This window comes from Liolophura sinensis, chromosome 7 (genome assembly GCF_032854445.1).
Source record: "Liolophura sinensis isolate JHLJ2023 chromosome 7, CUHK_Ljap_v2, whole genome shotgun sequence".
Lineage (NCBI taxonomy): Eukaryota > Metazoa > Mollusca > Polyplacophora > Chitonida > Chitonidae > Liolophura > Liolophura sinensis.
The window spans coordinates 18,768,418-18,794,938 of NC_088301.1; the positions used below are offsets into that span (position 1 = coordinate 18,768,418).

The 26,521-nt window shown below is 39.3% G+C and overlaps 1 protein-coding gene across 1 annotated transcript in view; it reads left to right on the forward strand.

The window, feature by feature from the left end:
* LOC135470705 (regulator of MON1-CCZ1 complex-like) overlaps window positions 1-24,607 on the forward strand; it is a 32,513-nt gene extending 7,906 nt beyond the window's left edge. The window contains exons 9-30 of the mRNA XM_064749740.1: window positions 1,360-1,471; window positions 2,819-2,895; window positions 3,646-3,730; window positions 4,137-4,199; window positions 4,982-5,068; window positions 6,653-6,724; window positions 7,213-7,281; window positions 7,894-7,997; window positions 8,767-8,853; window positions 9,279-9,384; window positions 11,196-11,307; window positions 11,648-11,698; window positions 12,142-12,195; window positions 12,789-12,847; window positions 13,883-14,056; window positions 14,488-14,595; window positions 14,956-15,033; window positions 16,818-16,922; window positions 18,410-18,478; window positions 22,595-22,665; window positions 23,315-23,469; window positions 24,396-24,607. Of these exons, the coding sequence (XP_064605810.1) occupies window positions 1,360-1,471; window positions 2,819-2,895; window positions 3,646-3,730; window positions 4,137-4,199; window positions 4,982-5,068; window positions 6,653-6,724; window positions 7,213-7,281; window positions 7,894-7,997; window positions 8,767-8,853; window positions 9,279-9,384; window positions 11,196-11,307; window positions 11,648-11,698; window positions 12,142-12,195; window positions 12,789-12,847; window positions 13,883-14,056; window positions 14,488-14,595; window positions 14,956-15,033; window positions 16,818-16,922; window positions 18,410-18,478; window positions 22,595-22,665; window positions 23,315-23,469; window positions 24,396-24,478 (1,981 nt within the window). The 3' untranslated portion in view covers window positions 24,479-24,607. The remainder of the gene's footprint in view (window positions 1-1,359; window positions 1,472-2,818; window positions 2,896-3,645; window positions 3,731-4,136; window positions 4,200-4,981; window positions 5,069-6,652; window positions 6,725-7,212; window positions 7,282-7,893; window positions 7,998-8,766; window positions 8,854-9,278; window positions 9,385-11,195; window positions 11,308-11,647; window positions 11,699-12,141; window positions 12,196-12,788; window positions 12,848-13,882; window positions 14,057-14,487; window positions 14,596-14,955; window positions 15,034-16,817; window positions 16,923-18,409; window positions 18,479-22,594; window positions 22,666-23,314; window positions 23,470-24,395) is intronic.
* Window positions 24,608-26,521: the final 1,914 nt, after the last annotated feature.

The following is a 26,521-nucleotide window of genomic DNA, read 5'->3' on the forward strand; positions in this document are numbered from 1 at the left end:
ACCAGCATGAGCTTGCAGAACTGGCAGCGACCACATTGGTGATGCTGCATGCTCGTCTGGCCATTAGTGCAATCCAGCATTCACTGAAAACCACTTGTCTTCAAACCATTGGTGTGTATCACATATCTGCATGTATACCTCGCATGTGCCAACTTGCCAACTGTCAGTGGTTTATGCCAAACACTCCTGTTGCTTCAGCTATAAAATTGATGGTCGTCATATAAGTGGCATTACATAATAATCAGATGGGTAAATAAATACTGTAGGCCTGCATGTGCACATTATGTACAGGTGCCTTAAACACGATGGATTTATTTATTATTTATTTGATTGGTGTTTAACGCCATACTCAAGAATATTTCACTTATACGACGGCGACCGTCGTTATACGACGATTATGGTGGGAGGAAACCAGGCACAACTCGGGGAAACCCACAACCATCTGCAGGTTGCTGGCAGACCTTCCCACTTACAACCGGAGAGAAGTCAACATGAGCTGGACTTGAATTCACACCGACCGCATTGGTAAGAGTAAACACGATGTACTATAGGCCTACATATTCAATAGAGGGGATGCATGACCCACTTCTAGCAGCCATGTTGGAGTACTGTGGCTATACCAGCCCATGTTAAAAGGGCTCCAGTATGGCTGATTGGCTACTGTTCTGCCAGAGTGATGATGTCACATTCAACCACTTTATACCGCCAGAAACATTGAACCAAGTCAGAAATATACTCTTTGCTAACATATAAAGAATGCTGATAAGCACTGGCATTGTGTGTGCAAAACATGGAGTGAAGAAAAGTGCAAAATAGAAAGTCAATAGTTTAGAAGGTAGGTTAAAGGTAAACGTTGTTTGATGGCATTAGAATAAGCTCCATGACAACTCAAAGAAAAATACCGTACTGAATAGGGCTTACATAAAAAAAAAAGTAAAATATATCAAAATACATAATTTCACTCCATAGAAGGAAGAAAATGACACCACTAAATAAATAATATCACACATAATGCTAAAAAATTTATTTCAATGAGAAAAATTTAAATTAATTTAAGATGATTTTATGAGCCAAATACCTAGATGTGGCGCGTATCGTAACCGGACTTATTATCTCCCTTTAAAAGGAAGGCCCACCCGGTTATTTTGAAAACAGTTCCAGACTTTAAGAAGTTCAATTTTGTAACATTTTGACATTCAAAATGGTACTTATGATTCTGTTTTGTGAACGCTTTAATCAATAGCCTTTTTAAGTATTTTTCTCATTATTATATTCATTTTACTGATAGCGGAAGTTGTGATCGCGCCACAACAGTTAATGGCGTATTGAGAAAGTTGATTGACGGTTGTGTTCATAAACTATGGCAGGGAGCGAAGACGGCACGTACTACATCGAGCTTAGCCCCAATCCGATACGATTTGACCCTGTCAGCAAGCTTACCAACGTATTTTTCGATGATGCGAATAAACAAGTAATGTATTGCTGAGTTTTTTTGTAACGCTACTTCAGTTCATGCCTCGTTTACTTGTGACCAGGCGACGTAGGCCTATACATGTAGCTCCCCGCTTGGCTGTTAGCTTTGTTTTTCTTTAGAGACAGAATTCAGGGGGTTGTCGTGAAGACAAGTTATTTTGCAGCTGTTGTTTGCTGACCCGCTTGTCAGATTTTCATATGTGAAAGTAGATTTTTCACAAATTGAAGTCAGTATATCACGTGACAATAACCTCAACTTTACAAATCCCATTTCATGTGGAAAGGGGCTAATTGTGTAGGACGGATCGGAAGCAAGAGACCATGTGATCTCCTTAGTAACAAGTGGGTGAAGAAAACAGTTATCCCAACATTATTGCTTAGAAAATGCCTATTTTTGAATCACAGTCAGCAATCTTTTTTCCATTGGATTTGTATAATTTGCAGCTTTCTAAATAGTATGAATATTTCTGCAGAGCTGACGTGCTATTTTGTACAACCAAGCCTTACTGGTCGCTAGCGAAGTGGTAAAAAGTGACCTTTTCCATAATGCTTTAACATTGGGTGGCCATTTTGTTATTGACACAAAAGGATGGTGACATGACCTCCAACTTCCGACTTGTCTTACAGAATAAAACACCACATGACAAATACAGATACCTTGATGATCTGCCCTAATATTTATCATTGCTCTTGCTGGCAAACTCTTCACATTGCGAGATTGTTACCTGACCAATGAACTCCAAATCTGGTAATGGATGAATCTGTGTTGGCCTGTGTCATGTGTTGACATGACGAAGATTCACTCAGATTGGAAATAATACCAGTGATGTCAGAGTAGGATATGTCTTACTCTGAATCGTTCAGGATGAACAACCTTATGAGGTGGCAGCCTACAGAATTTGTTGTGTAAGAGAGCACTGAGACGCCATTGATGCTGACAAACTATATCATTCCTGGTATTAAAACTCAAACTGCGCCTGGGAAAAACCACACAGAACTTGATAAACACTTCCCAATGTACATGAGACAAATAGACTTGCCCATCATATTGATTGGTGGCATTGGGACAATTAAGTGGTCTTCAACCAACCAAAGATTGAGCAAATTTCCATCAATTGGTTCTTTTTTATGTAGCCACTCTCTATCTGCTCTTGGTGCCTTGGTGGACTATAAATGGTCAGCAACACTCATGATAACTGCTTGTTTTTGAGTAATTTGACATGCCAGTTAGCCTGTGTCACATGTGGGAATGTTTTGTCAAAATTTAAAAAATGATTATTAAAAATAAGTGCCAACAGTATTATTCCAAACATTTTATGTTGTTCTTTTTGTCGCGCGTCCCCAGGTGTTTGCAGTGCGATCAGGTGGAGCTACAGGTGTTGTCGTTAAAGGTCCAGATGAGAAATCGACAATCACTTTTAGGTTGGTATCGGCATACAGAACGTATATGTTAAATTTTATTATTCTAGAACTATGACTTTTTTATAACTCTTGTGGTTGGTCATCTTATTGAATGAATGCAGTGAGGAAGTGGACAAACATAGCATGTGTAGTTTACAGCAGAATATCGGTATTTGATTTGCACAAGCATCAAAGTTTGTTAGCCTCCACCAATTCTTGTCAACTCTCATTTTTTTGACAAGAGTCTCACTGGGCTCTTTATTTTCCCCCCTTTCTTGGTCCTATTTGGGGGCCTCTGTGGCCGAGATGGTTGGCGTACCAGTTTGACGCATTGATGCTGGAGCCTCTTTTTCAGTGCAGTTGCTGTGAGTTCAAGTTTGCCTCATGCTGGCTTCTTCTCTCCCTGTTTGTGGGAAGGTCTGGCAGCAACCTCAGATGGTTGTGGGTTTCCTCGCACAATGCTGCTGGCTGCTGTCATACAAGTGAAATATTCTTGAGTATGGCATAAAACACCAATCAAATAAATAAATAAATAAATCTTTAGTCCTGTTTGGGTTTTATACCATATACTTTCAAATGTGAGAACATATCAAGCTCTTTAGCATCATACATATTACTGACTCGGGTGAAGGTGATATGGAGATTGCAATTCGATTTATAAAAGATTACTTTCATTCAACCTGGAAATGGTGATAATGCATAAGTTTCACAGTGACTTTTCAGAGTATTTTGTTTCTTGCAAATTTTCGGCTAATTTTCCTTTTTTTGTAGAATGGAAGACCGGGGTGAGTTGAGCTCTATAAAGTTCTCCTATGACATGAAGATATTGGCCATACAAAGATCACCAAAATCTGTGGTGAGCATTCTACTATAAATCTTTTAAATTTTATGCCCCTACTGGAGAACATTACTGAACATGAATGTGGAAAAATGGATGTTCCAAGTTAAGATTGTTTTATATTTTCATCAGCAACAGTAAGCTAATATGGAACTACTGTATCAGTAACTTAACCGTGAAAATACGCTCATTAGAGACCACTAACATGTGATCAGTATGGTGCTTGAGTTCAGCTCTCTTGGCTTTCCTACAGACTTACATTGGTAACTAAATTTGGTTCCTACAGAGACGGTTTTAGTTTACATTTGCTCCATCAGATTTTCTTAATTCAATTAACTAAATGATGTCTTTTAACTAAAAATTCTATAGTACAGCACAAAAAACACAAGTGATCTGATTAATAACTAATCTTTTCTCTGGTCAGGAGTTCATAAATTTCGCAGAAGATTCTACCCCGGACTTGAGAGAATACTCACAGACTTGTAAGGTGAGTGTGACATTGATGTTTCCATTGGCACGGTAATGGTGGTATTTATATTTTATAAAATTGTCAAAACTAAATGGTCAGTGTAATTCCTCCACTAAAATTTTGAAATGTTACAGTGTTTATATTGGCACATTTTCAGGATTCCCATTTTTAGCTCCCCTTTTGAGGAGAGGTATTGTGAGTGGGGGATCAAATGGTGTCAGTGGTGATGTCGGTGTCTACCTTTTGACCAATTGCAGTGCAGTGGCCACCCATAGTACATAGATAGCCAATCATCGGTAGTGATATTCGTATCAAAGACCAAGGAAGTCTTTTGCCTCATAGCTCAACATTTTGCTTTGCTATTCACAGGGCTTCAGTTGCCTCCCATAGTATGTGACTTGCCAAGTGCAGTTCATGATTTACATATCAAATATTTACCTCTGTGGTAAATTTGAGCGCTAATTCCCCGCAGTGTCTTTTACCACCACAATGATTTACAACTCCATAACATATGAAGTCAATGCTCTGCAATCCTCATGCATACAATAAACAGTCATAGTTGTGGCAATATAATAATTTTGGTGTTTCTTGTTGATTTAATGGCAAGATCTTAGCACAATACAATTAGAGGGTAATATCTGTGTATGACAATATCAGTCATTCTACTTTTTGGGGGTTTAGAGGTCAAACAAACACATGCAATAAAATCAAGATGCTTTCAGTGTTGTATCTTGTATCTTATCATTTGTGTTAGATAAAAAACAGTAGCAATTTTTGACAATGTATTTTATTTTATTCAGGGAAAGTCAACTTCAATTATTGGATTCAACTGGACAAACATCAATGAGATTGTCTTCATAACGAATCAGGGTCTTGAATTTTACCAGGTCAGGTGACCCAACATCCTCAACTATTACCTGTAATTTGTTAAACTTAAAAAAGGTGTCAAGTGTCTGAGGGCCAGTTGTTCAAAAGTGTATTAAATGTTAAGCCAGACTTGAATCTTAATACTAATCTTGTTCTGATGCAAAAGTAATATGAATTAAGTCCAGAATGAAGTTAATACTGGGATTAAGTGCTAATACACTTTTGAACAACTGGGGCCAGTTTCACAAAGGGGCATATGATATATTTTTATCCTACATTTGCCTACATTTTTATTATCTGTATTTTAACTACTGACAGCCTAATTGTTTTCAAAGATATGTATATGTCTACATACATGCATAAATCTTATGTTATAGTTTGCTGTATTTTTTTTATTTTCTGTTCAAACTTGTTCCCTCCACCTATAAACCTGTTCTTAATATTACTGAAATGTGAAAGAACAGTCAAATGATGTTGTTGATTGCAGTTTTAATTTGTTTAAAACTCCCCTTAAGAACTTTCCCTTTGTACAGTGGTGAGTAGTTTTACAGTTGTAGCCTAAGTTGACTGTAATTATCATAGAAACGTATGTTTTTGACATGTGTGGCCTAGGTAGTTAAGGTCAACTTAGCCTACAATAGCTTGTGCTAGAGGCCTCTGGAGCTTAATATTGCTCACCTTTGCCAAGTTACTGGCACACTTTCCATAGTTTGAAAAACAAGCAGTCCTCAGTGAGTTACTGGCACACTTTCCATAGTGTGAAAAGCCAGCAGTCCGCAGTGAGTTACTGGCACACTTTCCATAGTGTGAAAAGCCAGCAGTCCGCAGTGAGTTACTGGCACACTTTCCATAGTGTGAAAAGCCAGCAGTCCGCAGTGAGTTACTGGCACGCTTTCCGTAGTGTGAAAAGCGAGCAGTCCGCAGTGAGGTACTGGTACACTTTTCATAGTGTGAAAAGCAAGCTGTCCGCTTTGAGGTACTGGCACACTTTCCATAGTGTGAAAAGTGAGCAGTCCGCAGTGAGTTACTGGCACACTTTCCATAGTGTGAAAAGCGAGCAGTCCGCAGTGAGTTATTGGCACAGTTTCCGTAATGTGAAAAGCAAGTTTTCCGCAGTGAACAGCATGTAATACCACACACTAGAGTCATCTCATGGCATCAAGGTATTGAGGACAGTGAAAACTGAACACGGGAATCTTCAAAACTTCCTTGTTTAAGAATATCAAATACCTAAAATTTCATCCAAAAAAGTGCATATTTAGAAGCAAATAAAGGTCACAAAATATTTTTTTTTTGGTGCTGTTACTAAATTCACTATTTTCCAGTTGAATATCATCCGATATTCGAAGCAAACCTCAAAATACTTTTCTGAAATCAATAGAACTCTCAGAATCAGGAAAAATTGGCAAGTCAGTCATGGACGAAATTTGTGGTCATTTAGTAGGATAAGTTATTTGACTGGTTTTATTGTTTCAGTCTATCTCTGAAAACTCTCTTGCTATAGGCAACTCATATTTGTTGGTCACAATGAAGTGATCACATCCCTTCTAACTTTAATATGAAGTGTATTATTTATTTATATTTTTATGCTTGTATGTTTGCAGGTGTATCCAGAAAAGAAGTCGCTGAAATGCCTGAAGACGTTTGGCACAAGTGTAAACTGGTTTGATTGGCTGGTGAGTTTTCATTGCATCCAGCCTGTCCAATCAGCAATAAGCTTAGAATATTGTGACAATGCCTAAGTTATAGACATTGGTTCAAGTCTATTCAAGTCTGAAGCATTCATAAAAAGACATGTTTTATTAGCCTTGCAAGGGTCTTCCTTACTCTTGACAGACATTCAAACCAAACTGTGTGGTTTCATGATGAGCACTATCATGACAGGATATATTATAGAGATATAAAGTGCACTTAACTACGGGTTACTTAACACATATGTACACTTCATCATTTGTATGTACACTTCAGCATTTGGAGTAGTCTGCTACAAGATGACACTATTGTGATGTGACTGAAATAATGCTGGAATTGATGTTTAACCTGAAGGTAAACAAAAAAAGAAACAAAGACAAGAAAATACCCCACCCCCCACCCCATGTCTTATTGTTAGGTAATTTGTTGCCCAGTGAGATGTCCACTGACTTATTTCATTTTACCTTGTCAGCCTCAGAGTGCAGTTCTCCTGCTCTCCACGGGATCTCTTGGAAATGTCCTCCAGCCTTTCCACTTCAGGGTAAGGGATTTTAATATTGTGTCATAACTACATGTCCTATGCGTGCTGTGTCTGTAAACATGCAAATGTGGTCGAAGGACATATTTTACGTAACAGGGGTAATTTGACCCTGGCATAACGTTCATGGCAAGGTATAGTAAAGACACACGTTACCATGGAAAATGAAATGATCGAACATTTCAACTGCTTAATCAACTGACACCCTGTATATTTGCAGGGGAACAAGTTACAGCGTACATTTACCAACCTGTACATCTTTTGATAGAGCCAGGTGCAGCTAATGTACTGCATCCTGTATTTTGTGTGACACCTATTAAGCTATTTTTCACCTGTTTTTCTTCATCTTTTGAAAAAGATAGGTGCAGCTAATGTACTGCATTCTGTATTTCTTGTGAACCCTATTAAGTTATGTTTCACCTGTATCTTTTGAAATAGCCAGGTGCGGCTAATGTACTGCATTCTGTATTTCATGTGACACCTGTTAAGTTATGTTTCACCTGTTTTTTTTTCATCCTTTGATACAGCCTAATGCAGCTAATGTACTGCATCTTGTATTTCGTGTGACACCTGTTAAGTTATGTTTCACCGTTTTTTCTTCATCTTTTGATACAGCCAGGCACAGTGCTGAAGCTGCCCAAATTTGAGGTGGATCTACCTGTGGTTCCCAAACCTGCCAAACTGTGTCTGCTTGAAAGAGATGTCAGCATGGCCAACATGTGAGACACTATTTACATGTATATGAGGAGTTCAACGGAGAATGGGTGTGTCAGCCACCTGTGGAAGGTCATGGGTTTACCTAGGGCCCAGTTTCTTCCCACCTTAACACTACATTGCCGTGGTATAAGTGAAATATTCAAGAGTACGGCGTAAAATGCCAGTCATATAAATAAATAACTCAATGGGAAAAGCAAGTACAGAATTTGCCAATGTGCTGCATGTGCTCCTAGACAGCATTTTCTTTGTCGTTTGTCAAAAATGTATATGTGAAACTTGCATTCATTTATTTATTTGATTAGAGTCTTGTGCCATACTCAAGACTATGTCACTTATACGATTGCGGCCCGTGGAAACCCACGACATTCCTCAGGTTTTTGGCAGGTAATATGTGTACAGTATGGGAATACTACAGACAGCCATATCTCAGCTGATGTTGTATTTTTATACAGTGCATCTGTATGGCTTTGACATTTGCAGACATTCAGTATGAGTATGTTTAAATTTCTTAAAAGTGATATGCGTATATTTTGGTTGGAAGTATCATTTGTTGCACAGAGTAAATGCAATGTGTCATAGGCAATGAAAACTAGCAAGCTGTTTGGATCTGTGGAGTTATGGCCCTTTGTTTCCTGACATAATATCAAACAGTTTTAATGGACGACTACATTTATCTCACCTCTTGATATCATCCATATTTCCTGACTCTGTGCTACTGGGGACGATATAATTGCTTGTATTCACTATTTTTGTTCTTTGTTCTCTTTTTAGTTATGGCCACTTATACATCATTGTTCTCCGTCATCAACCAAAAGGGGGCAGCACTGGTGCAGAAATTGTGCTGTATCAGCTTCAGAAGTAAGGCTCTTCTTGTACCACAGTTTTACCGAATTGATCATTCATAAGACTTCTCATTGTGTTAGCTCTCTGGAAACCTGTGATCAACCTTATTGCCCCAGGAGAGCTCGCCCAAATGCAATGGCAGAGTGATTAGAGGTTTCCTGTCATAAGCAGGATACCCAGGTTCAATCCCAGACATGCCAAGTCATGCCTAAGACATAAAATAGACAATAATTGTATTTTCTCATTTACTATCCATGTGGGAATGCACCAAGTGTTGGACACCTAGGTTGCACTGTTTTGTGGCTTGGTAGTGTGTCATGCCTGATGTTCAGTGATAAAAAATTAAAACACTAAAAGTTTGATTATAAATGTATTGAAATTTAAAGTGGAAAAGGAAGTATTTTTATTTGATAAATTTAATTTAATTTTGAATTGCGCAGGGAAAGTCCAGCAAGGAAGACTGACATCCTGCGGTTGGGAATGAGTGGCCGGTTTGCCACAAATGTGGTGGATAACCTGGTTGTGGTTCATCATCAAGCATCTAAGGTGAGAAACATTGGGAACATAAGGGGTGCATCATCAAACATCTAAGGTGAGAAACATTGAGAATATAAGGGGTGCATCATCAATCAGCAAAGGTGAGAAACTGAGAACATATGGGGTGCATCATCAAGCATCTGAGGTGAGAAACTTTGGGAACATAAGGGGTGCAACATCAAGCATCTAAGGTGAGAAACATTGGGAACATAAGGGGTACATCATCAAACATCTAAGGTGAGAAACATTGAGAACATAAGGGGTGCATCATCAGTCAGCTAAGGTGAGAAACTGAGAACATATGGGGTGCATCATCAAGCATCTGAGGTGAGAAACATTGAGAACATAAGGGGTTCATCATCAAGCATCTAAGGTGAGAAACATTGACAACATAAGGGGTGCATCGCCAAGCATCTAAGGTGAGAAACATTGAGAACATAAAGGGTTCATCATCAAGCATCTAAGGTGAGAAGCATTGAGAACATAAGGGGTTCATCATCAAGCATTTAAGATGAGAAACATTGAGAACATAAGGGGTGCATTGCCAAGCATCTAAGGTGAGAAACAATGAGAACATATGGGGTGCATCATCAAGCATCTAAGGTGAGAAACATTGAGAACATAAAGTGTGCATCATCAAGCATCTAAGGTGAGAAACATTGAGAACATAAAGGGTGCATCATCAAGCATATAAGGTGAGAAATATTGAGAACATAAGGGGTTCATCATCAAGCATCTAAGGTGAGAAACATTGAGAACATAAAGGGTGCATCATCAAGCATCTAAGGTGAGAAACATTGAGAACATAAAGGGTGCATCATCAAGCATCTAAGATGAGAAATATTAAGAACATAAGGGGTGCATCATCAAGCATATAAGGTGAGAAATATTGAGAACATAAAACACCAATCAAATATTGTAAATGCCTTTTTATTTGCGTTTTACTAATATTCGCATATTTTGCAGCAAACACATTTTCGCAAAAATAAGTGCCATTGAATATAAAACGCAAGTAAGTAATTTATTAATGTAGCATGCATTACAATTATAAATTTGTTAATAAACACCACAGTTCTAAACATTTCAAACATGTTAATTAGAAATACCTAATTAGAATGTATTCCGTCTAAGTATCACCAAATTACGATGTTGTTGTTGTTGACTTATTCCCGCGGTTAGAGACATACAAATCGAAAATTTGTACTGGGCATGTGTAGAGAGGCTGTTTTTTTATCGACTGTACCTGCCTTCCAGTCAGATCACCTTTCCAACCCACCCGATACGTCACATGGGGGTTTCCGCACTTCAAACTTCCTTTTCATAATGACGATTTCTGAGAAATTTGCTCAAATCTGTCACAGTTCACTCAGAGTTTCACACACACTGCTGATGCATGAGAATTAAACAGTGGGATTTATTTATCTCACATTTAATCCTTCGTCGTCTCCTGGAGGGAGTGACATGAATATTTGCTCACACAGCAGGTGTTGACGTTTCTGTATTGAAGTTTGATTTTCGTTTATCAGTTGTCCAAAAATTCTCCTAAGATCTGCAAAAGCAAATGTGTCCTCTTACCGAATCCGCGAAAGTTTATACCTGTGAATAAAAAGGCATTTACAGTTGATAAATAAATAAATCAGATTGATATGTATTTATGCTGGACCCTTGTTCAGATCAGTAGTAGCTCACACAGATTAGAATGATTTGATATTTGATAATAATGAAGTTGAGGCATTACCACGTGAATGTTAAAGGTTTCGCAAGCTTATGATCCACATGCCGAGATCATTATATTAAACAATATTCATTATCCGTTTCAGACATCTATGGTATTTGATATCAAGCTGGAAGGAGAGAATGATGGCTATATCACCCATCACCACCCAGTGTTGTCTCCCTTGCCCATCAAACCTTGCAAATTACTGCTTCCTGGTAAGAACTGTCAAATAGGTGACGGGGTTCCTCTGTGGCCAAGGTGGATAGCACGCCAGCGTGGCACAATGATAGTCGTGGATTTCTGCCGCATCCTGCCCGGTTTCCTCCCACCATAATGCTGGCTGCCGTCGTATACGTGAGATATTCTTGAGTATGGTGTAAAACATCAGTCAAATAAATAAATAAATTTGTTGTATGAACTCAGTTCAATTTTCATTTTAATGATCATTCACAAGCGTGTGTTTGTAAGAGTACCTGTAAAATAATGCGATGATTTCAAGGATATATATATTTGCACGCAGTGTGTCATGTTCTTATTTTATTCTCTCTGTTTTAGGATTAAACATCCCCTCAGGGCCCGAGAAGACAGAATATACCTGTGAACTGTGTATCCTTTTGATCTTAAATTTTATCGCATGACATGCACACTGTTTAACATGCACTTGCTAAAGCATGATGACTCTACACTTTGTGTGGTCTACAATATGGCAGTGGCTTAAAATTTAGCATTATACCCCTTTTATCAAATTTAAGCTAAGGTCAAGTTGATGAAATTCTTTATCATTTTGCACATAAGATACATTAGAAGCTTAATTATAGACAAATCTGGTAAATCTTGACTTTGTGGCAGGTAAATTTGAAACAGTGGTAATATGATGACTATTATTATGCTGTATATGTACATGCTTTTATTATTATTTACTAATAATAATAATTTACATGTACATGCTTTTATTATTATTTACTACTACTAATAATTTACATTTACATGTAATTTTCCTTGGTCTCAGATGTATGTTACGTAACTTTCAATTCTTAACCCTCTGTCAGATTCTCCAAATTGGATTGTCTTCCAGCCGAACATAGTGATTGATGCCAAATTAGGTGATTTGTTCACAGATTTATTCAGATGACCAGAATTAATTCCAGTGCAGCAATTTGTCAGTAGTTTTGTGTGCGCTTGTCTCCTTTTAGAATTTTCACTCACATGTTCATAATTTCTGTTCTTGCTTTGAGAGTAGCTGTTATTAAAGAGAATCCTACATAGGTATGGATGTGGTTATTCTTTTCAGTATTTATTCTTGATTATTGTACTGAAATTCTATATCTGTTTAAGTGTATCTCACCCAATTCATTTAAGTCTTTTTGAACTTACATTCAGTGGAACATTTTATGGATCATTCTGTCATTTATGGTCTCGTTATTAGCACGCCCACTGCAGCAAAATAACCCAAGAGCATCTCATCGATGCTTTTGCTGTGAGTTCAAGTCCAGCTCACACTGGCTAACTGACCGGGTTGTGCCAGGGAAAATCTGTCCAGCAAACCAGCAAATGGTCATGGGTTTCCTCCAGACTCTGCCCGGTTTCCTCCCATCATAATGCTGGCTGCGATCGTATAAGTGAAATATCCTTGAGTATGGTGTAAAACTCCAATATGAAGTAAATAAATAAATAATGGTCCCAAATACTCCAACAGGTTGTCTGTGGTATGTACAGCTGAAACTGAACCCTCTGGTGATCATGATTCCTGACAAGGTAAGAAATGAAAATGACAATGTGCAGGTACCCGTTAATAAATTTAGTAACACAAAAACTAGCAGATGGCAGTCAATATGTATATAGTTACCTTCAGAACAGGTGATATTGATATTGTTCGTGGGACATATTGCATATGCCCTGGAATATCCCTGATTTTCCTTTCAAAAGCCTAACAGTTGTGGCTCATGTCTTTCTGCCCAACTTTACTGGTTTTATTGTGTTTCGCCAAGTTAGATTTTGATTTTGACTCAAAAAGGGACAATAAGTTGTGATGCACATATTGCAATGTGTTACCCTGCCCCTCTGGTGAACAGTGTACATTAAGCTGTATATATGTGACAATTGTAGTGGTTCATTTTACTCTGTAAACATCTCTGTAATGTGCTGAATAATTGGTCAAGACAGTTCCACCTTGTGGCACATTAACTCCTTGGACTCTCAGTGTGTGTCCTGCATTCCACTCCAGGACTGTGGTAGTGGTCCACATTACACAGTGTATCTCTCTGTTAGTGTACAAAAGTTATACACTGTCTCTAGGTTGTCCACATTATACAGTGTATTTCTCTGTTAATGTTCCACAGTTATACACTGAGTGTCTGCATGTTGTCCACATTACACAGTGTATCTGTGCTGGTGTTCCACAGTTATACACTGAGTGCCTCCAGGTTGTCCACATTACACAGTGTATCTCCCTGTTAGTGTTCCACGGTTATACACTGAGTGTCTCCAGGTTGTCCACATTACACAGTGTATTTCTCTGTTAATGTTCCACAGTTATACACTGAGTGTCTCCATCTTGTCCAGATTACACAATGTATCTCTCTGTGAGGGTTCCACAGTTATACACTGAGTGCCTCCATGTTGTCCACATTACACAGTGTATCTCTCTGTTAGTGTGCCACAGTTGTACACTGAGTGTCTGCATGTTGTCCACATTACACAGTGTATCTCTGCTGGTGTTCCACAGTTACACACTGAGCATCTCCATGTTGTCCACATTACACTGTATAACTCTTGTGTTTTTTATGGCAGTGTAAGCTGATGGAGTTCCTCTTACTACGGCAGGACAGTAAGAGTGTGATCCTGTCTGTCTGCCGCCAGATGCTTGTACCTGGCCAGCAGGGATCACTTACGAACATTTCACAGATTTACGATATGTTGAACCGTGTCTACAAAGACTGTCTGGAAAGCGAGATGATGATGCTGGTATGTAGGATTTGTATATAATATGCTTGATGGACAATCTTGTGTGAAGGAGTGGAGGGGGGTGGGGTTCCCCAAGGCTTGGTGGTTAGCGTGCTCGCGCTGCACAGTGACTCAGGAGCCTCTCAAGTACAAGTCCAGCTCATGCTGGCTTCCTCTCCTGTAGTACATGGGAACAATAGGTGAAATATTCAAGAGTACAGTGTAAACGTCAATCAGTAATAAATAAATAAATCAGTCATATGGGTTTAGGTACTAAACTAGATGTATATATGTAGACTTGTGGCTGTCATAAGTTGTTTATGTAGGAGAAATTTACATATTTGTGCTGTAAACAAAAATCTTATTGCCTAGTTGTAAAAAGAAAAGCACCTCTCAAATTGCAGATTTGTTTGGAAATCGACAAAGATGTAGGTATTTTTTTCTCTTCTCAGGCTAATGAGGCTCCAAATGCCCGTCCAGATAGTTACCGTAGAAACCAAGTGATTATTGACCAATCAGATATGTACACGCATGTCTTCTCTGTGTTTGAAGACAATAAGGTGAGTGATATGTCACAATTTTAACCTTTTTATTTTCTGAATTATTACTTCTGTTAAAGTAAACAAGATAGTATTGATACGTTGAGATACATTTGGATATTTGAAGAAAAATATAAAATATGTTATGGGGAACAACTGCTTACAATAAAGAATTATATGAAGATTGTTAAAAAATAATTTAGAGCCTGAGAATGGTGTACTAGTTCAATATTTATTAGAAAATGTAATGCATATCTTTTAATCAAAAATGCTAAATCGTTTGCATACTACAGAAACTTTGCTTCTTTTGTCTTTCATGCTTTGCTGAAACACTTCGCACTTTGCTGAATAGTAAAAATTCAAACATTGCTTTGCTCACAGGGTATCCAGTACAAGTTCATGGTGGCAGTGCTTATTGAGTACATTCGTTCACTTAATCACTTTGTCATCCCAGTGCAGGTAAAAAACATTGGAGGAAGATGTGGAATAAAACAATATAAAAAAGACATATAATAACTCAGCTCAGAGTTCAATTTCTTTGAAAGATTCAATTTGATTGGTGATTGATGATTCAAAATCATAGACATACATGGATAATTTGAGTGTTATATTTAGATTACATGTACATCAGTCAGGTTTCTGCTTGTTTATATATTTGTTTATTTATTTGATTGGTATTTTACCCTGAACTGAAGAAATTTCACTTATACAATGGATGCCAGCATTATGGTGGGAGGAAACTGGGCAGGGCAGACCACCCGTAGATTGCTTGCAGACCTTCAAACATACGACTGAAGAGGAAGCCAGCGTGAGCTGGACTCATAGGGGCCACATTGGAGGGAGACTCCTGGGTCAATGCACCGTGCTGGCATGCTAATCACCTTAGCCACGGAGGCCGTAAAGTAAGGTTTATATCAAACATGGGACTAATATGTTTTGTTATATTAGTCCCATATCAGAGTCTCATCAGCGTTAAAATCTAGATTGGATAAATAGAGAGGGGGGGTGGTAGGTGGTTGATGTGCCGGTGCAGAGCAATGACCCAGGAACCCAGGAACCTCTCATCAATGCAGTCGCTGTGAGTTCTAGTCCAGCTCATATTGGCTTTTTCTCTGACCGTGTGTGGGAAGGTCTGGCAGCAACTTGTAAACGGTTGTGTGTTTTCCCCAGGCTCTGCCTGGTTTCTCCCATCATAATGCTGACTGCTCTTTTATAAGTGAAATATTCCTTACAGCATAAAAGACACCAATCCAATAACTAGATAGCTAAATAAATGGAAAACAATGTTGATTTGTTCTCGTATAGTGTAGTGTGAACTTGTATAGATTTGAAATTAGAGTGGGTTAGTATTTACACGTTTAATTTTTGTTATTTTGACTATAACTTTGTCAACTCTCATTGTGCATTGACTGTAACAAGCTTAAACACATAAAACTAGTCTAAACATACAGGCATTATTATTGTTGAATTCATGTTGAAATGTGTTGATGCCTGTGAGAATTTGTATCCTGCTGAAATATTCGCCAATGAATATTTGGCGAATATTTCAGCTTAGGGAACACCAGTTGTGTTTTGTCGACAAGCAGACACTAAAAAGGTGCAGAAATGGAATAAAAATAAGACTAAGAAGGCACCTTCTTGTTTTGTCCAATTTTAACATTTTTTATTATTTTTTTTGTTTTTCTAAGCTTTTCGATCATTTAAATGTGTCTTCAGCAGGAGAAAATTGCTCAAACAGCCCACATTTCCCACAATTTAGAAGATTATTATAAAGTATTAGCACAGTTGGTAGAGTGTCCGCTTCAGGAGCGGTAGATCCAAGGTCAATCCTGGGTCGAGTCACACCTAAGACCTTAAAAGGGGAAGTTATAACTTCTTCGCTTGGTGTGCGGCATTGACGGGATAGCGCAATGACTGGTTGACCCGTATCAGTATAATGGCTCGGGCGGGGCGTATTACTTGCCCTCTGTAAGTTGCCTCAGTGAAGCAGCAGTAGATAAAAGAGCGGTGGAAATCCGTCCTGCAACAAGGAGGCACATTACATGCACTCAATGGATTCCTTCATCGTCAGATGACTGAAAAATTGGTAAATACAACATTAAAGCCCATGGCACTCACTCACTGTATTAATTATTATTATTATTTGTTAAATCCTCCTCCATCAGTGGGAAAAGAGTTCAGACTGGTGTGGCCTTAGTTTTGGTTTGAGGTTTAATATTAAATAACTTCATCTTCCTCCCCAGCATTACCTGTATGAGTTGATCATAAACACACTGGTTCATCATAACTGTTTCTACCAGCTTCACCAGTTCCTACAGTACCACGTACTCAGCGACTCCAAACCCCTGGTGAGTGGAAAAGTGTAATCAGGGGCTGAATCTACAAGCCATTTCTGACTTGAGCAAACATTTCAAACCTCTTCACAATGCCTAGTTTTTGGTACTTGAAGTTGAAATTTGGACACATTTGTCGTAAGATAATATTTTTAAGGTGGACAATATGTTGATTCCTAAATTCCAAAAATAAACTTTAAGATCATACTTCAAATTTTGACCAATCAGAAATGGGTGTGCCGAATCGGCCCAAGAGGCCAAATTCACAATATAGGCCTGTTGTTCAATGCATGTATTTAAGTTTCTACCTTTATACCCAGTCTTGGATATTTGACTGCTCAATAATATAATAATAATATCTTTATTTTCAGAGGGTAACAAACTCAGTCAATATGTCAGTATTTCCCCTGAGGCCCTCCATTCACACAACCACTCTGCAGTCACACAGGTTATCTGACTGCCTGTGGGGGACTTTGTGACAGTATAAAGCATTGGGCAACACATACGCGGTTGTTTGTGCAGTCTAACATTCATTAAAGATCACTTGTCTTCCATCAGTATGGTATGCATATCAGGAAACCACAAGTGGTAAAGTTCGTCAGTGACTTGCCAATGGTCAGTGGTTTATGCTGTGCACTCAAGTTTCCTCCACCCTAAAAACTGACTGCCATCTTATAAATGAAAACATTTTGCGCATAGTGATAAGCAGTCATGAAGTAAATGGGTAAATAACCACTACCATGACAGCCAAGGTTATAGGTGGTAGGTTGCCATGGAAATTACATGAATAGAGATAAACCATACCTATGTTTTATGAAATAGGCCTGTGACAGAGAGAAATAGTTATTTGTAGTATTTGTTCAGTCTTGCATTTGACACTTGCATAACACAGTGTGCAACAAAGATTATTGAGACAGTTTTTGCAAAAAGGTGTGAACATTTTTTTCTCTTTCAAAGGATGATAGACTTCTTTACTTGATACGTGTACATGCATAACAGCCCAGACTTCTTCAGTTGACAAACAGTTTATCTTGTATGGTTGTGGTGTTTGCAACTTACAAAACCATGTGTCAAAGTCACATTTATTCATCAGTAATGTATGAAAATATATTCATTTATTTATTGATTAGTGTTTTATGCCATACTCAAGAATATTCCATGTATGCGAAGGCGGTATAAAATATAAGTCTGCCAGGAACCTGTGGATGTTCCTGGGTTTCCCCAGTTTCCCCGTTTTTCTCTCACTAAAATACTGCCTGCCGTCATACAAGTGAAATACTCTTGAGTATGCCGTAAAGCACCAATCACATGAATAAATGAATAAATACAAAAAAAATTTATGTAAAATATCACCATTTTACAAGATTGGAAGAGAAAGGTTTATCCAACAAGTTTAAAAACCTGATTTTAAAAAAGATACTTACATGTATATACATGTATTTGTTACACTATTGTTATCAGTCCTTAATGCACTGGTACATATATAACCATCTTATTTTCAGGCATGTCTGATGCTATCACTAGAGAGTGTGTACCCTCCTGCTCATCAGCTGGCACTGGATATGCTCAAGGTGAGTATTGCATTGTCAGGCCTGTCTGATGCTGTCACTAGAGAGTGTGTACCCTCCTGCTCATCAGCTGGCACTGGATATGCTCAAGGTGAGTATTGCATTGTCAGGCCTGTCTGAGGCTATCACTAGAGAGTGTCTACCCACCTGCTCATCAGCTTGCACTGGATATGCTCAAGGTGAGTATTGCATTGCCAGGCCTGTCTGATGCTATCACTAGAGAGTGTGTACCTTCCTGCTCATCAGCTGGCTCTGGATATGCTCAAGGTGAGTATTGCATTGTCAGGCCTGTCTGATGCTGTCACTAGAGAGTGTCTACCCACCTGCTCATCAGCTGGCTCTGGATGTGCTCAAGGTGAGTATTGCATTGTCAGGCCTGTCTGATGCTATCGCTAGAGAGTGTCTACCCACCTGCTCATCAGCTGGCACTGGATATGCTCAAGGTGAGTATTGCATTGTCAGGCCTGTCTGATGCTATCACTAGAGAGTGTCTACCCTCCTGCTCATGAGCTGGCACTGGATATGCTCAAGGTGAGTATTGCATTGTCAGGCCTGTCTGATGCTGTCACTAGAGAGTGTCTACCCTCCTGCTCATCAGCTGGCACTGGATATGCTCCAGGTGAGTATTGCATTGTCAGGCCTGTCTGGTGCTGTCACTAGAGAGTGTCTACCCACCTGCTCATCAGCTTGCACTGGATATGCTCAAGGTGAGTATTGCATTGCCAGGCCTGTCTGATGCTATCACTAGAGAGTGTGTACCTTCCTGCTCATCAGCTGGCTCTGGATATGCTCAAGGTGAGTATTGCATTGTCAGGCCTGTCTGATGCTGTCACTAGAGAGTGTCTACCCACCTGCTCATCAGCTGGCTCTGGATGTGCTCAAGGTGAGTATTGCATTGTCAGGCCTGTCTGATGCTATCGCTAGAGAGTGTCTACCCACCTGCTCATCAGCTGGCACTGGATATGCTCAAGGTGAGTATTGCATTGTCAGGCCTGTCTGATGCTATCACTAGAGAGTGTCTACCCTCCTGCTCATGAGCTGGCACTGGATATGCTCAAGGTGAGTATTGCATTGTCAGGCCTGTCTGATGCTGTCACTAGAGAGTGTCTACCCTCCTGCTCATCAGCTGGCACTGGATATGCTCCAGGTGAGTATTGCATTGTCAGGCCTGTCTGGTGCTGTCACTAGAGAGTGTCTACCCTCCTGCTCATCAGCTTGCACTGGATATGCTCAAGGTGAGTATTGCATTGTCAGGCCTGTCTGATGCTGTCACTAGAGAGTGTCTACCCTCCTGCTCATCAGCTGGCACTGGATATGCTCAAGGTGAGTATTGCATTGTCAGGCCTGTCTGATGCTGTCACTAGAGAGTGTCTACCCTCCTGCTCATCAGCTGGCACTGGATGTGCTCAAGGTGAGTATTGCATTGTCAGGCCTGTCTGATGCTATCACTAGAGAGTGTCTACCCTCCTGCTCATCAGCTGGCACTGGATATGCTCCAGGTGAGTATTGCATTGTCAGGCCTGTCTGATACTATCACTAGAGAGTGTCTACCCTCCTGCTCATCAGCTGGCTCTGGATATGCTCAAGGTGAGTATTGCATTGTTCGGCCTGTCTGATGCTGTCACTAGAGAGTGTCTACCCTCCTGCTCATCAGCTGGCACTGGATATGCTCCAGGTGAGTATTGCATTGTCAGGCCTGTCTGATGCTATCACTAGAGAGTTTCTACCCTCCTGCTCATCAGCTGGCTCTGGATATGCTCAAGGTGAGTATTGCATTGTCAGGCCTGTCTGATGCTGTCACTAGAGAGTGTGTACCCTCCTGCTCATCAGCTGGCACTGGATATGCTCAAGGTGAGTATTGCATTGTCAGGCCTGTCTGATACTGTCACTAGAGAGTGTCTACCCTCCTGCTCATCAGCTGGCTCTGGATATGCTCAAGGTGAGTATTGCATTGTCAGGCCAGTCTGATGCTGTCACTAGAGAGTGTCTACCCTCCTGCTCATGAGCTGGCACTGGATATGCTCAAGGTGAGTATTGCATTGTCAGGCCTGTCTGATGCTATCACTAGAGAGTTTCTACCCTCCTGCTCATCAGCTGGCACTGGATATGCTCAAGGTGAGTATTGCATTGTCAGGCCTGTCTAATGCTATCACTAGAGAGTTTCTACCCTCCTGCTCATCAGCTGGCACTGGATATGCTCAAGGTGAGTATTGCATTGTCAGGCTTGTCTGATGCTGTCACTAGAGAGTGTCTACCCTCCTGCTCATCAGCTGGCACTGGATATGCTCAAGGTGAGTATTGCATTGTCAGGCCAGTCTGATGCTATCACTAGAGAGTGTCTACCCTCTTGCTCATCAGCTGGCACTGGATATGCTCAAGGTGAGTATTGCATTGTCAGGCCTGTCTGATGCTGTCACTAGAGAGTGTCTACCCTCCTGCTCATTAGCTGGCACTGGATATGCTCAAGGTGAGTATTGCATTGTCAGGCCTGTCTGGTGCTATCACTAGAGAGTGTTTACCCTCCTGCTCATCAGCTGGCTCTGGATATGCTCAAGGTGAGTATTGCATTGTCAGGCCAGTCTGATGCTGTCACTAGAGAGTGTCTACCCTCCTGCTCATGAGCTGGCACTGGATATGCTCAAGGTGAGTATTGCATTGTCAGGCCTGTCTGATGCTATCACTAGAGAGTTTCTACCCTCCTGCTCATCAGCTGGCACTGGATATGCTCAAGGTGAGTATTGCATTGTCAGGCCTGTCTGATGCTATCACTAGAGAGTTTCTACCCTCCTGCTCATCAGCTGGCACTGGATATGCTCAAGGTGAGTATTGCATTGTCAGGCCCGTCTGATGCTGTCACTAGAGAGTGTGTACCCTCCTGCTCATCAGCTTGCACTGGATATGCTCAAGGTGAGTATTGCATTGTCAGGCCTGTCTGATGCTATCACTAGAGAGTGTCTACCCTCCTGCTCATGAGTTGGCACTGGATATGCTCAAGGTGAGTATTGCATTGTCAGGCCTGTCTGATGCTGTCACTAGAGAGTGTCTACCCTCCTGCTCATCAGCTGGCACTGGATATGCTCAAGGTGAGTATTGCATTGTCAGGCCTGTCTGGTGCTATCACTAGAGAGTGTTTACCCTCCTGCTCATGAGCTGGCACTGGATATGCTCAAGGTGAGTATTGCATTGTCAGGCCTGTCTGATGCTATCACTAGAGAGTGTGCACCCTCCTGCTCATCAGCTGGCACTGGATATGCTCAAGGTGAGTATTGCATTGTCAGGCCTGTCTGGTGCTATCACTAGAGAGTGTCTACCCACCTGCTCATCAGCTTGCACTGGATGTGCTCAAGGTGAGTATTGCATTGTCAGGCCTGTCTGATGCTGTCACTAGAGAGTGTCTACCCTCCTGCTCATCAGCTTGCACTGGATATGCTCAAGGTGAGTATTGCATTGTCAGGCCTGTCTGATACCGTTTGATGCTGTCTGATGCTTCATTTTCAGGTAAATCTTACATTATCTGGTGATGCATATGGTGTTATTATTGCACACCTGTAAATACTTAAAGGTTATTATCGCCCATCCTGTAAATGAAATGGCGTACTCACAGGCTCTTGTGGCTTGCCCATTACCAATCAGCTTACAGGTTTTGGCCCTTTGTGCTTGTTCATCTCCAGCTTTAAGTGAGAAAGTTTCTCAGGTAGTTGGTTAATGGGCTGTGATTTAATCTAGCTTTTCCTTCACTTACAAATCTGACTATGATTGGTGTATAAGTAAATTGTTCTTGTATTTGGCATTGAACATCTATGAGACAAATAATTAGATTTTAGAATATTATATTTAACCTAAAGTTTTGCAAACATTGTTCAAGAAGCACATTTTGTTTGATTCTAATTATTAAACATTATTGAATAATTCTGATTAGACTAAATTTTTTTTTAATTTGCACATATATATTTAATAATTATTAACTAATTCTAAGTTAACAATTGTCATTTTGTTAAGGGTTTTAGTCTCTTGCATAACCTCATGTGTATGTTGATAGGTAAACTTTTGCCTCAAGTTTCCAAAGGTAATTTTAAATTTACATTGTCAGCTGCAGAGAAAATGTTGTTTTGTTGTCAGAGGTTGTCCACAGCTAATGAGGAGATCATAGAAGTGTTGCTATCTAAACAACAACTGCTCCCTGCTCTCAGGTAGGTTTATAGTGCTTAATGTTAATGAATGCTCCCTTACATTTAGCTCATTCATCCAGTGATTATATAAAAATGGTTTTTAAACGATGAGAACAGAAACTTTATAAGGTTCTCTGCATTTTTATTTTCTAGAAAGATACTTTTGCGAATGATTAGTCATAATTGTCATTTTTTGCCCACATGGTAACCAAAATCTCGATTCTGTTGCCGTTAACCAAATGTCATTTTTAACCACTGTGGCAATCAAAATTGTTACTCCATGACAAAAAGTTGTTATACTCTTCACACCATATGTATTTGTAATCAAACACGTCATGCCCTGTCATTTTGGTTATCAGAATCGATGCTCAATACATCACAGTGCCATTTGACAGAACTGTCAGTACTTGCTGAGCAGATTACAAATGATTTGTCACAATTTCACAGTATCGCTTTATGTATTTTTAGTGACATTGCCCAGGTGACCTATCAGACCAGAGAGAGTACAGACATGCAAACTACCATACCATGCAGCGGCAAATTAAACTTCTCTGTATTTATATACTTCTGTTTTCAATCACATTCATGAAATCTCTTGCTTCAGACTTTCACACGTAAGCCATCATATGCATTATAAAATGATCATTCTTGAGACCTTCTGATTGGCCAGGTTTATTCGAATGATTGGTGCCATGGATACAGTGTCATCAAGGAAGTTTCTGGATGCTGCCATGGCAACTGAGGACAACATGCTGTTCTATACTGTGTTTAAATTCTTCGAGCAGAGAAATTATCGTCTCAGAGGAAATCCCAGATTTCCATCGGGTAAGTTTTGATAAAATAAAGTTTTCCTACAAACCATGAGAATAGATATTCAGTATTGATCAAAATTTATACATATACATACACAGTCTATATATGTGTGTTTGTTGCAAAGCAACTCTGTGCAAGGCCAAATACAGCTATATTTTAATTTGGGCACCAAAGTAGTGTAGTGTAATTTGATCTAAAATATTTTCAGATATTGAGAAACCTGAATTTAATTCCTCATATACCAACTCTTATCATCCAAATTGTATATAAATCTTTTTTTATCGTCGGTGCACACTCTCCATGATATGGCTACAAAATTGCTGATGTGGCGTTAAGCCATAATCATTCAATTATTCGTCAGTGCACATAATTTTAGGGGATTTTTTCAAACATTTAAATTGAATTTATAAGGTAATATTCCTCATGATTTGGGCTTTTTTAAGGGTGTGCTGTAATTTGGCTACTGTAAAGGGTATGAGAATGTTCTTATATTTGACCTTGCTGTGAAGGAGATATCGTCACTGGCATGACTGGTGTTGGTTGTCGATAGAGATAGCTTGTTACCTATGGTTTTCTAAAACAGAGCAAGAACCACTTCCACAAAAGTAAATGAATCTACTTTTCTCAATCTTTTTTAAGAGAATTTTGAGAATGACCTCTGGGTGAAATCTATCATCTAATTATAAAACAAATCAGAAAAAAATGGGTTTTAGGTTTTCAGTTAATAACAGGTATTATTTATTTTCAGTTAATAACAGGTATTATTTATTTTCAGTTAATAACAGGTATTATTTATTTTCAGTTAATAACAGGTATTACCTATTTTCAGTTAATAACAGGTATTACCTATTTTCAGTTAATAACAGGTATTATTTATTTTCAGTTAATAACAGGTATAATTTATTTTCAGTTAATAACAAGTATAATTTATGTTTCAGGTGAACATTGTGATCAGTACATCAAGCACTTTGAGTCCATCTTTGGCACGGACGCCTTATCACCAGTCTTAACACCAAGCTGATCTGGTCAACACTGTCACTATGTCAGACTCATCAAGATATGCTTTATGATCATTGCAATATTTTCTTCTACAAAATATTCCCATTCAAAGCAGTAATACATTATCATCACTTCCACCCCATCGCACCCCACCCCAAACAACCCCACCCCACCCCACCCCCACAATTAGTCATCCAATTACCCTAAATAATCTAAAATTTCGCCCATGACCAAGCTGCTCATTTTCCAGGTGCCAAGAGTTCTGTTAATGTTAGAAAGTTGTGCTGAAGTTTATTTGCAAGTTGGGATGATATCCTACTGAAATATTGTAATTCTCAGCATCAGAAATAATACTGTATGACACTAATTTGCCTCTATAAATGCACCATTTGGGTGAAATCTTAGGTCATTTACAGTAAGTGACATAGCTGAAACTGCAACACTAGGATTTACATATATACTCAACATTCAGCTGGGATAACCATATTTACAGAAAGTTTTATTATTTATAGAAAAATCAATTAATGTGGGGGGCTTCTGTGGCTGATGGGGGTAGCATACCAGTGCGGAGCCATGACCCAGGAGCCTCTCACCAGTGCGGTCACTGTAAATTCAAGTCCAGCTGATGCTGGCTTCCTCTCCTGTCTTCCTGGATGGTTGTGGGCTACCTCCGTGCTCTGCCCAATTTCATCCCACCATCAAGCTGACTGCCGTCGCATAAATGAAATATTCTGGGGTACGGCGTAAAACACCAATCAAATAAATAAAATAAATAAATTTTATATGGCATGTTATTTCTGGTGATACAAACTGTATAAATATAACGTAGATGTCTGTGTGGTAAATTATGAAGTAGTAATACATCTATACAACTTTGTAAATACATGTACATATATGTAGCTTATTTGTTTACACGTGGGAAGGTCTGCCAGCAACTGACGGGTAGTTCTGCCGAGCTCTGCCAGGTTTCCTCCCACCATAATGCTGGCGACCGTTGCATAAAACACCAATCAAATAAATAAATAAATATTGCTTTACAATCATTGCATACTGGTACATGTACATGTAGTACCTATGACTGTGTATGCCAGGTCTTTCAAATTGTAATGGTTTTACCTGTTTTGTATGTAGGTACAGTGTATTATTTGTTGTACATGGACAGGTGATTTGTGCTGGAGAAACAGTAAATTACCGGAAATAACAGTGTTATTGTGTCCTGTGCTTTTCATTCCTGTGTATTATTTAAGGGCATGTCAGTACATGTACATATATTATAAAAGGATACATGCTGGCTTCCACTCCGGCCATATGTGTGAAAGTCTGCCAGCAACTTGCAGATAGTGGTGTGTTTCCGTCGGGCTCTGCCCGGTTTCCTTCCACCATAATGCTGGCAGTCGTATAAGTGAAATATTCTTGAGTGTTAAACACCAATCAAATAAATACATAAATAAATTATAAAAGGATACATGAAATGTTTGGTTTTTATTTCTTAATATGGAGTATATGATATTGCCGCAACATTAAAAGGACAAAAACGCTTCTGAGCTTTCTTTACAAGACGTAAAAATAGCTTTAAACTGCAGTTTTCCAAGGGCCACAACAGTTTGTCTGTAAGTTCACTGGACTGATGTAGTGAAGTGAATGGTGATAGTCAAATGAACCTTTGTTGGGGGCAGAGTCCAAATGGTGAGCACTACGTTGGTCCTGCGCTCCCATTATGTTCAATCATTTCCGAACATTATCAGTCATTGACAGAAAATATGCATAAAACAGAGTGGTTATCAGGAAAATGAAATATGCCTCAAAAATGGCATTATTTTTTTTGCATATCTTCCTTCATTTTCCTTAAAATCGTTCCTCCTCACTTTATAGTACCTTTTCATGTATTCTCCATGTCTGCATAATGTTGCTGACTCTTCAAAGCAGTTTTAGCACTATTACCATCATAACTAAACCCACATGGTGTCTGCTTTGGTCAGACATGTCTCCAACATGACAATACTTACTTCACTGGCAGCAGTATCACAAGAAGACAGTTTACATTCATGCACACACACCTAATGAC